Genomic DNA, 15,766 nt, shown 5'->3' with positions numbered 1-15,766 from the left:
TTTGACTCTTTTTCCAGGAAGATTTGTCATAGAGGATTATTGTGGAGAGGAAAATGAGATTGAAAAGATTGGAAAATTGGGCCAGATTGTAAAAGATGTTGCAATGTACACTACTTTAGTTGCTTTGAACAAGGAAAGAGCTCATACACAATTTGTTTCAAACAGAATTCCCAGATTGGAGGGCAAGTAGAGGGAAGATTAGAGACTGGGAAAACTGTTAGTTATTATTAAATCAAAGTAACAAATCTATAAATTAGCTCACAGTAGCCATAAAAACGAAAAGGAAAATTTGCAAAGAAATAACAGAGGTCTGGGCAATGGAATAGAATCCTGAATTCCTATAGAATTGTATTTTCTTTCTATCACTCTTCATGTCTACTGTTCATAAAAATATATTTGTGTATATATCTCCTTGGTTAGATTATTAATTTCTCTACATAGACTGTATATAATAATGTATATACTAATTAACTAATGCTCATACATTAAAATACCTTAATTTGAATACAGAGTACTTAAATATGTAAGAACATTTTTATTAAGGGACTAAATAGACATAGGGATAAAAAGAAGAGTCAGGGATGTAACCTGCAGGAGAAGCTCATTGCAGTCAGTGAGCCAGAGAGCTACTGGCATCTGAAGCTCTGCAGGTCTAACGGTGCCCTTGAACTTAAAGGTAAGTCAGAGAAGTGAGAGACATTCAAGTGCTTTCAGCAAATTCTTTCCTTGACCTCAGTCACAGACTCCATGAATGTAATCATTTGTCCCAGTAGGATAAATGCTCAGCAAAATCAGTGAAGATTTTAGGAACAGATCTTCAGCAGCATCTGAAAGAAGAGAAGGAATAAAAACATGCTGGGAGTAAGGAATGTAATTCACTGTGCATTTTCCAAGAAAATTTAAAAATTCAGTGAAAAGTCGTTTTACATAATAAGTCTACTCTGACCATCTCATTTCAAGCAAATAGGACACATCAAATGGGATGATCCTTTTTATCCAAGAACTTGTAACTGATTGTGACAAAGTTTTAATTTTCTTCTTGTAAACCTAAATTTCCCCAGTTTGTGATAGAGCCTCCTTTTGCTTTGTTCAGGTTGGGCCCTGGTGTATGTGTGCTCTGCACTGCACGCTGTTACTCTTCAGTGGAGCTAGAAGAGCCCAGAGGCTTTCTTTCAGCTCCAAGATGTCCACTGGATCATAAAGGAAGACCGGGATGTTCTTAGGTGCTCAGAGTTTCACCAAGCAGTACGGCAACATTTACGGATGAGGACCTGTCACGCCCCGAGCCTCATTTGTGTCGAAATTCAGGCCGGACTATTTATGAAGAAAACCACAGGGAGAGAAAGATGTCAGGTAACCCTTGCTGGAATTTGAACTTTGGGCTGAGGGGTCTTTTCTGTAGAAGCAGCTAATGATCAAGAGAGACTTTGACTTGGTAACAATAGCACCGAAATGTCTTTTTTTTCCCTAGACACACCTAATATTTTCAAAAATTGAACTTACAAAACAGGTATACTAAAGGTTGAGTGTGTGTGTTTGTATGTAAGTGTATTCACGAAAAAGACAAAACGGCCCAGCGTCTACAAACATACCAAAACTACACCAGCATGCCAGAAATGTGTGCATGATAAAAAGGAGGAGATAAGATGGTTAAAATGGGGGGGGGAGGTAGGGGGACTAGCGTGTTATATTTTAAAATAAAGCAAAACACATTAAAGGCTTTTAAAATTGCAGAATTAAAAAGATTGCTAATAATGTGCCAGCCATCATTTTATTTCATGTACAGGCAAACCTATTTTTGTTCAACAAAACAAACTTGCCACCTCCTGTTTGTAGAGGTGTAATGCAGGCTTTTTGTATTACCAAAAGGAAAGAGGAAAGTGAGGAGGTATGAGAAATAATCTGGCTTATGGGGAAAGCTGGAGCGAAAACAAGTTTGTGCATGTTATTTTGAGTGTGTAAGCTACACACACATGTATGTGCTTGATTCAGGAGGATATGGAGACCAGGAAAATTGCTTTGAAAGTGGGATTATTTTCTTAGGATTACATTGGGATGAGAGATCAAATCATTGACTGAAAAGGCACACACATTTGTTTAAGGGATCTTTTTTTCAAAATATTAACTCCTTTAGACTTCAGAAAAAACTATGAACTAGCCTGTTCACTTTGCACATTTTCCCCTACAATCAGATCACCTTCGCCAAGTCCCTTGATTAACATTGCTCAAATAAAATCTAAATCCTAGCACACCTCCCCCCCCTCTCTCTCTTAGCTTCCCATGCTCCAGGCCCTTTCATTCTCATCTGAGGGCCCTTGTGCATCTACTTCTCCCAGCTCTTCCCTCACCTCCTTCAAGTCTTAACTAGAATGTCATACCATCTTAATGAGGCCTACTTTGATTCATATAAATTAAATCACCTCCTGCCTGTCTACTTCTTAGTGTCCTTTCCTTAGCACTTCTTGTCTCTAACATATTTTTTTATTTTTTTCCATGTCTGTGGTTTGTCTGTGTATTCCCCTTTGAATGTGAGCTGCCTGTAGATTGAAATTTTTGTATCTGACACATAGATGGCATTGAATAAATGAATGAATGAATGAGTGAATGAATGAAAAATCACCTCAGAGAGGCCTTGTCAGTCTAAAGTAGCATCGTTTATTGCCTCTCCCACAATTAGTTTCTATCATATTGCGCTAGTTATTTCACTGTAGCCTTGGTCTCTATTTGAAATCATCTTCATTTTCATGACTAAAATGAAAGCTTCATGAGAGCAGAGATTTTGCTATTTTGTTCCCTTCTATATCTCTCCAAAGTAGGCTAATCCTAAAGACTCAGAACATTTTTTCACATGAATGTGTACTGGTAAATTGCTTTTCAAAAAGGCTAAATCTTTTGCTGCCATTAGCAATACATGGGAGCCTCTTCCACCATGCCCATAACCTAATATATCAATTTGATAGGCCCTTTTGTTTTTATTCATATTTTTTATTGATTTCAGAAAGGAAGGGAGAGGAAGTGAGATAGAAACATCAATGATGAGAGAGAATCATTGATCAGCTGCCTCACACACGCCCCACACTGGGGATAGAACCCACAATCTGGGCATGTGCCCTGACCAGGAATTGAACCATGAGCTCCTGGTTCATAGGTCGATGCTCAATGAGCCACACCGACTGGGCTCTTTTACTTTTTAAAAATCATTAATGGGGATACATATATTTTTCATATATTGCTTAGCTATTTGTATTTCTTACTTCTTGTCATTATCATACATTTTTAACTACTATGTATATATGTAATATATCCATATATATTTATCACAATTTGCAAGTGCTTATTCATACAGTTGTAATTTGCCTTTAAATTTTATAATATGTTGATGTAAACATTTTATAATTTATTTGTTTAAATCTGTATGTATCTCTGATCTGTGACTTAACTCTTTGTTTTTATATTTAAAAATTAATTGATTCTTAGTTCAGAAAAAATTGTAATTAAAAAACTGTACTTCTTTAATCCTGCTGAAATGTATTATCTTATACTAGAGGCCCAGTGCACAAAATTCGTGCATGGGGTGGGGGTGTTCCCCAGCCTACACCCTTTCCAATCTAGGACCACTCGGGGGATGTCCGACTGCTGGAGATCAGACCTAAACCGGCAGTCGGACATCCTTCTTGCAATCTGGGACCGCTGGCTCCTAACTGCTCACCTGCCTGCCTAGCTGATTTCCCCGAACCACTCTGCCTGCCTGCCTGATCACCCCTAACCACTCTGCCTGCTGCCTGATTATCCCTAACTGCTCTCCCTGCCGGCCTGATCGCCCCTAACTGCCTCTGCCTCGGCCCTGCCACCATGGCTTTGTCAGGAAGGACATCTGGAAAATGTACAGTCTATCTGGTCTAATTAGCATATTACCCTTTTATTAGTATAGATAGTAAAGTGATGCTATACCTATTTCTTTAAAAAATAAGTTATTTTCTTTCCAATTTATATCACTATCTTTATTATACACTAGGTTCGTCTATAAAAGAAACATTTTCTGGGAAAACTTTCCCCTTTATTATAACCTATAGAAAAACATGCTTGACTTTGATGTGGACTACCTGGGGAGCCACTATAATTTTTCAACCTAGCATTTCTTTGATTTGAAATTACCAACTTGATCTCTGCAGAATTGTTCTGTCTCTTCAGATGATAGCTAGTAGAACCACAAGATTATAATGGAAACATTACCCCTTATTCAAGTTGGATAGTATTTTTCTATTCTGTAGAATGCTACCTTTTTCCCTATGGGAGTCAGCAATTCATTCAAGCCCTACATTCATCTTTACTTGCTACAAATAAATATTTGCTCATTCCTCAAATAATATTTCAACATAATTTACCCAAATGTGTTATGCCAACTAACTCTTATATTCTCTTCTTGGATATATTCTCCTCCCTCTCTTCCTCTCTGTATTTGTGGAGTACCTAGTATGAGCCAGATTCAGAATCTTTGTGGTTTAGGGATCCAGTAGTGAACAAAATGGACAGAAAACCCCCTTTACTTATTAAGCTTATATTCTAGTGGGGAGAGGACACATAATAAGAAAAATAAAATATATAATATATTAGGTGGACAAGTTGGGGGGACATGAAGTGGGAAGAGATAGAAGTAGTAACTGGAATTGTAGGTACCATGTAGTTATACGTAGTATAAGCAGCAAATGTCTTGGTGAGTAGTTGTCATTTAAATAAATGTTACAGAATGATGATGCATTATTCTTAATAGCAGATAAGTTTGATTCTAAGAAACACACAAGTTCTTTGCATATCTTCTTAATCAGCCCTCGAATTATGATTGTAATTTTTCCTTCCATCTTTGACTTCAGTTTCTGAAAGAAAAGCAATTAAAAAAGACTGACTATAGGGAAATAATAAATTTTCAGGTAGAAAAAGTTTTCCATTATGGATCTTTACGGTGAGATATTTTTAATAAGTAGGTTAATTTTCTAGGAGAAAAAAATGTTATGTCAACATAATTTTAAAGGTAAAATAATTTACTTCCTACTGTCCTTCAAGGAGCAATGTGACATGGGCTATGATGAGTATTGGATTCATGGACCCTGCCTCCCCAGCCCACCAATCTGTGACTTTGGATAAGTCACTTGAGTTCTGGAACCCAGTCTCCTCGTGTTGCAAAGTGGAATGAATTCCTACTTCATGGGTACACACTTACAACAACAGACAAATTAAGTCCCAGAGATCTAATAATGCACAGTACAGTGAATATAGACAACAGTATTGTATTATAATCAGCAAACTTACTGAGGGACTAGGTCTTAATTATTCCTATTACAAAAAGAGAAGTAATTATGTGATGTGATAGAGGTGCTTGTAGGGAGCAGCTATGGGGTCAAGCCTCAGACTGACCTGTGGCAGGGCCACAAACAAGTCATAGCTTGGAGGGCAGAGCCCTCCCAGCATAATTAAGCTTGACCTTATAGTCCTCCCTTGTTCCTAGGTAGCTAATGGGCTGTGGAAGGTGCAGCAAGTGCTGCCAAAACAAGGTGAAACTCGCAAGAACATTGTAAACATGTTGACCACTTCCCTTGTTTTGCTTTGTGTGCTCTGACTATAAAATAAAGCTTCAGCTTGCAGAATGGGTCTCTCTGTGTCCTCATCCAGGCACAAGAGATCCACCTAGCCCCAGCTGTATTCTCTTGTCTGTCTTCTTTAATCCTTCACCACCCCTCCTCAGGTTCACCCCTGGCCATGCTAAGCACAGTTCAGGTGCTAACTATTGCTACAACTGCAATAACATTACAATATATAAATATATCCAATAACATGTTGTATACCTTAAATTTACACCATGTTGCATGTCATATAAACGGAGTGGCCAGATTATTATGACCACCTGACATTTGTAGGCAAATTAGCCATACACTGCATCGTATGGGATATGGAAGCCAAAGGCCTGTTCGAACACCTTTGCTGTCTGCAGTTACCAAGATAAAATGTCTCCAATTTTCACAGAAACACAAGGATTGGACAGTCGAGCATTGGAAAAAAAGTCATGTGGTCCGATGAATCACCTTTCCAGTGGCATCATGCAGATGGCAGAGTGAGAATTTCGCGGAAACAGCATGAAAGCATGCACTCCACATGCATGAGTACAACCTTTCAAGCTGGTGGGGGCAGTGCTATGGTTTGGGGCATGTTTTCCATGCATGATTTGGGCCCTTTAATTCATGTGGAACAATGTCTGAATAGCACAACATACCTAAGTATCATTGCTGATCAAGTTCATCCTTTAATATTGATGACATATCCCAATGGAGATGGCTTCTTCCAACAAGTCAATGCGCCATGCCACGGTGCTCTATTGTGCAGGAGTGGTTTCAAGAACATGAGGGAGACTTTACCTTGCTTAGGTGGCCCCCACAATCACCAGATCTCAATCCAATTGAGCATTTGTGGGACAAAGTTAAAAGCCATCAGGCAGCTGGTTCCACAACCATCAAATCTCACAGAACTGGACAGTGCTATTCATCAGGCATGATGTCAGATTCCTCACATCACCTTTCAACATTTCGTGGAGTCAATGCCAAGAAGAATTACCACAGTATTGAAGGCAAAAGGTGGCCCAACGAAGTACTGATGGGGTGGTCATAATAATCTGGCCAATCAGTGTATATTCAATAAAAATAAATAATACATAAATATAAATAATTCCAGTGCCTAAAATAGGAAAACTGCTTAAAAAAAATCTTGAGTTCTTGTTTTTCACTTGATTTTTTTTTTTTAATGTAGGTGAAGTATATGCAAGAAGGCTTTACCCAATAATTTTCATGAGCCCTGGACCATTGGTGAGGATGACATTTTGTTCCCTGTACAAGGTGCTTTGGGCATAAGTTATATTATCTTTAAAGTCCAAGGTACATTTGGTCATTTTGTAAACTTATGAAGTTAAAACTCATTGTTTTTCTTTTTAGGAATATTCAAAACTTATACATTGTTTTGTAAGAAATTGTTTCTGTGGGAAATGCGTTTATGATTGCTCCAAAAGAGAAACTGCTCAATGGATAACTTAATTGACTTGTAAATCATCCAGAATTGTGATTTCTAGACATAGCTAGAACACATTGGTTGCAAAATAACACTTTTGACTGTGATCGTGATTCTACACCACAGAGAGCCTTTTCTGCAGTGGTAATTCTTGTGGATCAGAAGGCCTGGGTTCGAAATCATAGCTGGCTGATTAGCTCTGGACAGGTTGTTACACTGCATCAGAGTTTTCTTTATAGTGATATCCTATATAATAAAAGCCTAATATGCTAAGTGCCTGATGGTCTGGTCATCTGTTCAACCAATCAAAGCATAATATGCTAAGGCTGCTCAACTACTTGCTATGACATGCACTGTCCACCAGGGGGCAGACGCTCCAACCTGCAGGTTAGCTTGCTGCTGGAGTCTGGCTGATTGGGACTGAGCGAGACAAGCTGGACACACCCTGGAGCCCTCTGTGGTCCTTCCCTGGCTGGCCAACCTCCTGCATCCCTCCCTGGCCTCAATCGTGCACCCGTGGGGTCCCTCGGCCTGGCCTGCTTCCTCTCCCAATCCAGGACCCCTCAGGGGATGTCGGAGAGCCAGTTTCAGCCTGCTCCCACAGGCCTGGCCGAGGGACCCCACTGGTGCAAGGATTCATGCACCAGGCCTCTAGTTATAATAATAAAAGGTTAGAGTGAGTTTTGAAAACAAACTATACAAATATTAGATGCTATGCAATTCAGAGTTAACAGATTGCTTTTTAGAACATGTAATTAGTGAGGAATTTTGACTCTTTATGAGCATAGATAATTCAAAGCTTGTTTCTCTCCTTGGCACCAAAAAGCAGTGCAGGTAATTTGGGGGAAAATGAGGTGAGTAATAAAGAAAAGCATGCATACCATCTGAAACTTTTCCCCCAAAGAACTATATTAAGAGTATTAGAGGCCCAGTCCGGGATCCCTCGGGGATTGGGCCTAAGCTGGCAGTCAGACATCGCTCCCGCAGTCCGGGACCCCTTGTTCCTTACCGCCTGCCTGCAGCGGAGGTGGGAGAGGCTCCCACCACTGCCACTGCACTCACCAGCCATGAGCTGGCTTCTGGCTGAGCAGCGCTTCCCCTGTGGGAGCACACTGACCACCAGGGGGCAGCTCCTGCATTGAGCATCTGCCCCCTGGTGGTCAGTGCGCATCATAGCAACTGGTTGCTCCACCATTCAGTCTATTTCCACATTACTCTTTTATTATATAGGTTTGCATTCAGATAGAACTCTTCATGGAACCAGCATTATCTGCATTTATCCCACATAGACCCTGGGCTGTACCAAACATAATCCTGAGAGAGGAGCTGGTTTTCTGTATGTTTTAGGTAAAGACTTCTCAGTGACACTAATCACCTCCTGTTAACTTTTTTCTATAACAATTAGAGAAGAACACTGGCAGCTTTGATCTGAAAGGGCATATAGCAAAGCCTCTTTAAAATTGGTTTTATACTCATTCCCTTTTCTTTATTTCTAGGTCCAAAAGTCAGTAAAGTAACCAGACTTCGTCACAATTCAAACCAAGAGCATGTTGCCCCTTGTAATTATGTTATTCTGACCAAACCAGCAGGAATCATACAGATTCCAAGATATTTTCACAGAACCATTATGAGGTGAGACAAGAATATTTGTTTTGATGAAAGAAGTATGTGAATGATTACTTGACAGATAGCAACACTTAGTGTTTGTCTAAAGTCTTATTTTTCACCTTGTCTCCTTAAAGAATAGACTTTTAGATAATCCCTGATCTGAGGCCTTTAATATGCAAAAGCTGATTGTAAGATTATCCCTGTTGATGAATTGTATTTTTTCAACAAAAGAGGTAATTTATCAGGCAAACTGGAAATTCAAATCTCTATCAAAGAGTTTTAGGGATTAAAATAATGTGTGTAGAATCTTCTGGCACTTAGTAAGTACTCAGTAATTGTTTCTAAAAATTGCCATGATGGAAATAGAACTTTCCTGGAATTAAACAACAGATAAATTTAAAGGATAAGTGAGTCCTCTTACCCCCAACCCTTTGCCCATTAAAAAATTAATAATAAAAATAATAATAAAGTACACATGTAAAAACTTAAAGGGAAAAATTAAAAGTGAAGATTTATATAATGTCAATCCTAACTAAATTTATATGATTTGGGGGAGTTTGGAGAAAATTTAGGCAAGAGTAAGACCTTGACTCTTACAGATTGCCAGTCAGAATTTTGAGTACCTTACATGACTCACCAACCATTTCCCATGATTGGTGAATTTACTTAAGCCTTTTGACTCATTAAGTATTAGAGAATATTTTTTCATTGTTGTAAATTAAAGTAGAAATCTTTCTCTCACTCAAGCACAGAGGAGTAGATATAAAAACGAAGGCATGCTAAGTCAATAACAGTGATGCATTAAATTCTAAACAAAGTAAATAACAGTATATGCTGTTTAGAAATCATTTCTGATATTCTTCCATCTGTGCCATAGTTGCCACTGGAGGTTATTAGCCCCTTTAAATCACATCATTTGCCTAGATATTACTAACTTCCAGATGAAGCCAACACCCTTGGCCTGTCAGGGTCACCTATGGGTTTATGAAGGATTTGGATTAGGCAAAAAATTAGTAGGTAATTAATCTCCCATGAGAAACTGTGTTTTTTATTTATTTTCTTTTATGAAATACCAGTGGTCCGGTGCACGAAATTCATGCACATTAAAAGGGGATTAATTAGAGGAAATAATTTAATATTGCTAGTTGCCCTTTCTCTGTAATAGAAGTGTCAAAGATGACAGAAAATTAGTAAAATTTATATGAAAGTCTTCCTCTTGTCAGAGTCTTGGGTACACCATGGGTCCCCGCCCACCCACGTGTGCCTCAAAATTGCACAAGACCCAGACCTGGCTGCCCCCCCACCATTGGGCTAGATCCAGACCCAGCCGGTCCCACCCTTGTCAAGCCCCGCCGAGTTGGGGGGCGCAGCCTCAGGTCCCCTGGCCCAACGCCGGGGTGGGGGGCATGGCCTGAGGATCCCCAGCCTGGGCCAGGGCAGGGGGTGCACCTTGAGGTTCCCAATCAAGCCCTCCTGGGTGGGGGACGTGGCCTGAAATCCCCTGTCAAACCCCGCCAGGGGGTGTGTGGCCTGAGGTCCCTCGTCAAGGCCCACCAGGCCGAGGGTGCAGCCTCAGGTCCCCCATCAAGCCCCACTGGGAGGGGAGCACAGCCTCAGGTCCCCCGTCAAGCCCAGCTGGTGGGGAGGAATGACCTGAGGTCCCTCAGCCCAGGGTGAGGGGAGCAGCCTGAGGTCCCCAGGCCCAGCACTGGGGGGGAGGGGGGAAGGGTTGCACCTTGAGGTCCCCCGTCAATCCCTACCGGGCAAGGGTTTGCAGCCTCAGGTCCCCAGGCCTGGCACCAGGGCGGGGGGCACAGCCTGAGGTCCCCCATCAAGCCCTGCTGGGTTGGGGGCATGGCCTGAGGTCTCCCAACCTGGCGCTAGGGCAGGGGTTGTGACTTGAGGTCCCCTGTCAAGCCCCACAAGGGCGGGGGGGGGGGGGGGGAGCGCAGCCTCAGGTCCCTGCTGATTGCTCATTAAGGCTCATTACAGGAACTCGGCCTCCACTGTGGGTGCAGTCATCTTGTGTTATGGAAACCCTGCCTCCACTGTGGGCGCCACCATCTTTGTGGCAGAGTGACAGTCAATTTGCATATTCCCTCTTTATTATATAGGATTGTTTTATATTCAGTGTCTGATATAAATTCATCTCTTATATGATATTGAAAAACCTTACTGTTACTATATTTTTTTAGATTTATAATTGAGATTAATCAAATACTCTCTCAAATTAAGTTGCAAACAAAACCCAACCATATGCTGCTTACTTGGGTCATACTTAGATTAAATTTGCCCAGAAATACCAAAAACAAAGGATGAATAAAGTAGTTTTAGACAATGGTAACACAAGAACATTGAGACTATAATATCAATTAGGCAAAACAATATAGGAAAAGACATTAAATGGAAACAGGGTTTAGGCTGGCTGACCAACAGTAACCGATGTGATGGGATCTGATGGTCCTGGGTTCAAATCTCAGTTCTACCACACAGTAGTTCAGTGACAGGTGCACTATAAACTCCCAGTTTACGTAGTCAACAATACACATGCCTACTGAAATAAGGCAACTGCCCCGAGGGAGAGAAGATACGGCATTTCACTGGCCTTTGACTTCCTAAAAATGAAAAACATCCCAGGGTCATGCCAGAGTTGATAAATCAGCCAATTGTTAAACCACTGTTGTTGTTTTTCTTTGGACTTACATGTTACCATCCCAGAAATAGGCACAATGACAAGCTTTGTGTTTCTACTTAAGGAAATGTCAATAAACACAGAGCTTCCTGGTTTCTGAGCCAATTTTGCATCAAAAGCTTCATAGCTTCTTGTGAGAAGAATGCAGGATCTGAGCCCAGTACCTTTGGAAACTAACTGTGCTTCCTCCTTTCTTGCCTTACAGAATACCTGTCACTTATATTGCCTCATAGGGTGGTTTTGAGACTTTAATGAGGCCTGTTAATTAATACAAAAGAAAACAAGCTTCTTCTGTGTTTGAATTAAAAAGATACATTCCCCTTTCTATTCTTTAATTGTGCTGCTTGGAAGAAAATATTAGACTGTTTTTTCCCATATTGCCTTTCCATGGGTAGGGTGTCTTAGTGTACACAGTTTGGAAGAACAAAGAAATACAGAAAAAGGGGGAAATAGTACATTAGCTATATCAGTTATCTATCTATATCTATCTATCTATCTATCTATCTATCTATCTATCTATATATATATATAAAAGCCTAAGTGACCATTACAACTGGTTGACTAAATGACTGGTCGACCGGTTGCTATGATGACACACTGACCACCAGGGGGCAGACGCTCAATGCAGGAGCTACCCCCTGGTGGTCAGTGCACTCCCACAGCCAACCTTCCATGGCTGGCTAACCTTCCATGGTCCTTCCCCTCAGTCGGCCCCAATCAGCCCCCATCACCGGCCAGACCAAGGGACCCCACCTGTGCCTGAATTTGTGCACCAGGCCTCTAGTAATATATAATGTTAATGAACTACACACCTGTTCATCTTTACTTAGAATTAGTTCTTAAAACATATGTACTACTTCCTGTCTCTGCCTCCAAAAGTTTTAATGACTCAATTTCAATTTTTGCAAATAAGGTTACAAACTCTAGGCGCTAAATTAATGCTTGAGGTCAGTAGATTATTCAATGAATATTTAGCATGACCAAGTATTATGATTTATCCCTAGAATGCAAGGATAGTTTTTTAATATTGAAAAATATATTATGCATCATATAACTAGGTCATATTAAGAAATCTAGATATAGAGGAAACCAAGATGGCGGCATAGGTAAACAACTGAACTTGCCGCCTCGCACAACAACTTCAAAACTACAACTAAAAGACAAAACGGACATCATCCAGAACCACAGGAAGATTGGCTGAGTGGAAATTCCACAACAAGAAGGAAAGAGAAAAGCACACTGAGACTCAGAGGAAGTGCGGAAGGCAGAGGTACGGAGGCGCGAGCGAGGAGAAGGCTGGCAACTGAGTACGCAGCTGGCTTTTTCAAGCCGGAGGGGAGACACAAGCTCCCGACTACTCTGAACTCCAGTTCCAGGCAAGACTCTGGGAACCCAGACTCATACGGGGAGAAACTGGATTGTCTAGTAGCGGGCGGAACTCGAGGGTGTCTTTCTCTCAGAGGTGCTTGCAGCGATTACCTCAGGACACTGAGACCCAGGGGCCTCTTATGGCAGGGCTGACAGGAAGCCATTGCTGTTTGCTCCACCCTGAGACTCCGCCCCACCCAAGCTGTGCACAGAGGCTTTTGCATATGAATGGCCTGGTCCCTTGAATTCTAAACTTACCTATCAAACTGCAGCTGAGTCAGAGAGACCCAGAACATCCAAAAGAAGGCCCAAGGCCCCACAGCAGCTTGCATTGCTTCACAGCTGGGCCTCATCTGGGCACCTCCAAAACCCAAACAAAGAAGAGGAATCTGCATATCTCTCTGTAACTCCTGCTGGGTGGCCTCAGGCAGAGGCTAAATTAGCACCTCCTTGGAGATCCAAGAGCCAGTGTACCCAGGGGTCAGAGTAGGACCATCCTACAACTCCTCAGATCCATAAGGGACACACTCAGTGAGCAGACTCAGTGAGCACCAAAGCCCCACTGAAGCAAGTCTTGCCTCATAAGGGTGTCTCCAGCACAGAAGTTCTCCCACCATAGACACAGCTGATCCTCACAGCCAATTGGCCTGGAGGTCAATTCCTCCCAGTGATACCAACAACCATCAGGCTTAACTACAACAAGACTGTGCACACAGCCCACAAAGGGTTGCACCAAGGGTGTCCACCTCAGGTAACTGGGGAGGCTGAGCCACTGGGATCTATAGGACACGTAGCACACAAGCCACTCTATCAACTCAGGGAAGCAGCCAAAATGCAGAGACAGAGAAACAGGTCACAAATGAAAGAAATGGAGGAAAGCAAATGACTTGGATATAGAGTTCAAAACCACGGTTATAAGGTTTTACAAGAATTTTCTAGAAAAGGCCGATAAATTTAGTGAGACCCTCGAGGATATGAAAAAGGACCAACTAGAAATTAAGCATACACTGACTGAAATAAAAAAAATAATATACAGAGATCCAACAGCAGACTAGAGGATCACAAGAATCAAGTCAAAGATTTGAAATACAAAGAAGCAAAAAACACCCAACCGGAAAAGCAAAAAGAAAAAAGAATCCAAAAATATGAAGATAGTGTAAGGAGCCTCTGGGACAACTTCAAGCGTACCAACATCTGAATTATTCGGGTGCCAGAAGAAGAGAGAGCAAGATACTGAAAACCTATTTGAAGAAATAATGACAGAAAACTTCCCCTACCTGGTGAAAGAAATAGACTTACATCCAGGAAGCACACAGAACCCCAAACAAAAGAAATTCAAAGAGGACCACACCAAGACACATCATAATTAAAATGCCAAGAGCAAAAGACAAAGAGAGAATATTAAAAGCAGCAAGAGAAAAACAGTTAGTTACCTACAAGGGAGCACCCATACGACTGTCAGCTGATTTCTCAACAGAAACTATGCAGGCCAAATGGGAGTGGCAAGAAATATTCAAAGTGATGAATAGCAAGAACCTACAACCAAGATTACTCTACCCAGCAAAGCTATCATTCAGAATTGAACGTCAGATAAAGAGCTTCACAGATAAGAAAAAGCTAAAGGAGTTTATCACCGCCAAACCAGTATTATATGAAATGCTGAAAGGTATTCTTTAAGAAGAGGAAGAAGAAGAAAAAGGTAAAGATAAAAATTATGAACAGCAAATACATATCTATCAACAAGTGAATCTAAAAATCAAGTGAATAAAAAATCTGATGAACAGAACAATCTGGTTAATATAATAGAATCAGGGGCATAGAAAGGGAGTGGACTGACAATCCTCAGGGGGAAAGAGGTGTGGGGGGTGCAGGAAGAGACTGGACAAAAATCATACACCTATGGATGAGGACAGTGGGGGGAGGTAAGGGCAGAGGGTGGGGTGGGAACCAGGTGGAGGGGAGCTATGGGGGGAAAAAAGAGGAACAACTGTAATAATTGGAACAATAAAGATTTAAAAAAATGAAATCTAGATATAAATTAATTATATAGCAATTATATCTTTAAAATCATGCCAGTAAAAATTAGTTAACATATAATGGAAAAGACATTTCCATTATAGTTAACAACAAAAACCATAAAGCTAGGAATAACCATAAAACAATATATGAGACTTATCATCAAATGTGAAACTTTATACACAGACACATATACAAACCCACACTTAGACACGTACACACAAACAGATCTGAATAGAGAAAAGTATTATGTTCTAATACTGGAAGACTAAATAAACATTACTTCATCCCAAATTAATTTACAAATATAATATATTTCCCAACATAATTCTAATGGGACCTTTTTTTCAGAGAGTAAGGAAGAACTTGATAAGTCTAAAGTTTTTCCTTAAAATAAATACACGAGCTGAAAATGCTTTGGGGGGGAAAAGACCAGGTGATGAAGCAAATTATCAGATATTTTAAAACAATGATAATTAAAACAGAGTAGTGCTAGTACAAGAAGAGACACATATAAGTGGACCAGAAGTGAAATCAGAAATACAGGCATTTTTATGATAAAGTTGACATTACAATTCAGAGAGGAAAATAAACTTTATTCTTCATCATATCATAGAATAGCTGATTAAAGAGTTAAACATTTTTCTTAAGCCATTAAAAGTAGAAAAAAATAGGTAATTATTTTAACTATAGATGGAAAAGGACCTTCTCATATAAAACAAATGAAAGAAAATGGAAAATTATCAATAAATTTCTATATAATTAAAACATTTTCTGCTCTAACCAAAACAAAATCTAAAAAACAAATAAATGGGATTATCAACAAGTCTGGGAAAGGGTTAAGATAATTAACATAGAGAATGTTTAAAACTGTATTAGAAAAGCTCAAATCTGTAAAAATAAATTTATAGGTCCAATATCTTTGACTCGGCCTTGATTAAATTTCAAGTTAGAAGCAGTCTCCAAAACTTTTGACTTTTGTTCATTTCCTAGAGAATGACAAACTATTGACCCAAGTGATTTTGAGAACAA

At 40.3% G+C, this 15,766-nt stretch overlaps 1 protein-coding gene across 1 annotated transcript in view; it reads left to right on the top strand.

The window, feature by feature from the left end:
- The window catches only part of OVCH1 (ovochymase 1), a gene marked incomplete at both ends in the record, with an annotated part of 43,556 nt that extends 33,873 nt beyond the window's left edge, over nucleotides 1-9,683 (top strand). Inside the window, 7 exon segments of the mRNA XM_079775533.1 lie at nucleotides 544-676; nucleotides 1,144-1,220; nucleotides 1,224-1,353; nucleotides 6,796-6,870; nucleotides 6,873-6,920; nucleotides 8,547-8,682; nucleotides 9,536-9,683. Of these exon segments, the coding sequence (XP_079631659.1) occupies nucleotides 544-676; nucleotides 1,144-1,220; nucleotides 1,224-1,353; nucleotides 6,796-6,870; nucleotides 6,873-6,920; nucleotides 8,547-8,682; nucleotides 9,536-9,683 (747 nt within the window).
- Between the last annotated feature and the right edge of the window lie 6,083 nt (nucleotides 9,684-15,766).

The sequence above is a fragment of the Cnephaeus nilssonii genome (genome assembly GCF_951640355.1).
Source record: "Cnephaeus nilssonii genome assembly, chromosome: 6".
Lineage (NCBI taxonomy): Eukaryota > Metazoa > Chordata > Mammalia > Chiroptera > Vespertilionidae > Cnephaeus > Cnephaeus nilssonii.
The sequence above is the reverse complement of the archived record's forward strand: the minus strand, read 5'-3'. Positions and strand labels throughout refer to the sequence as shown.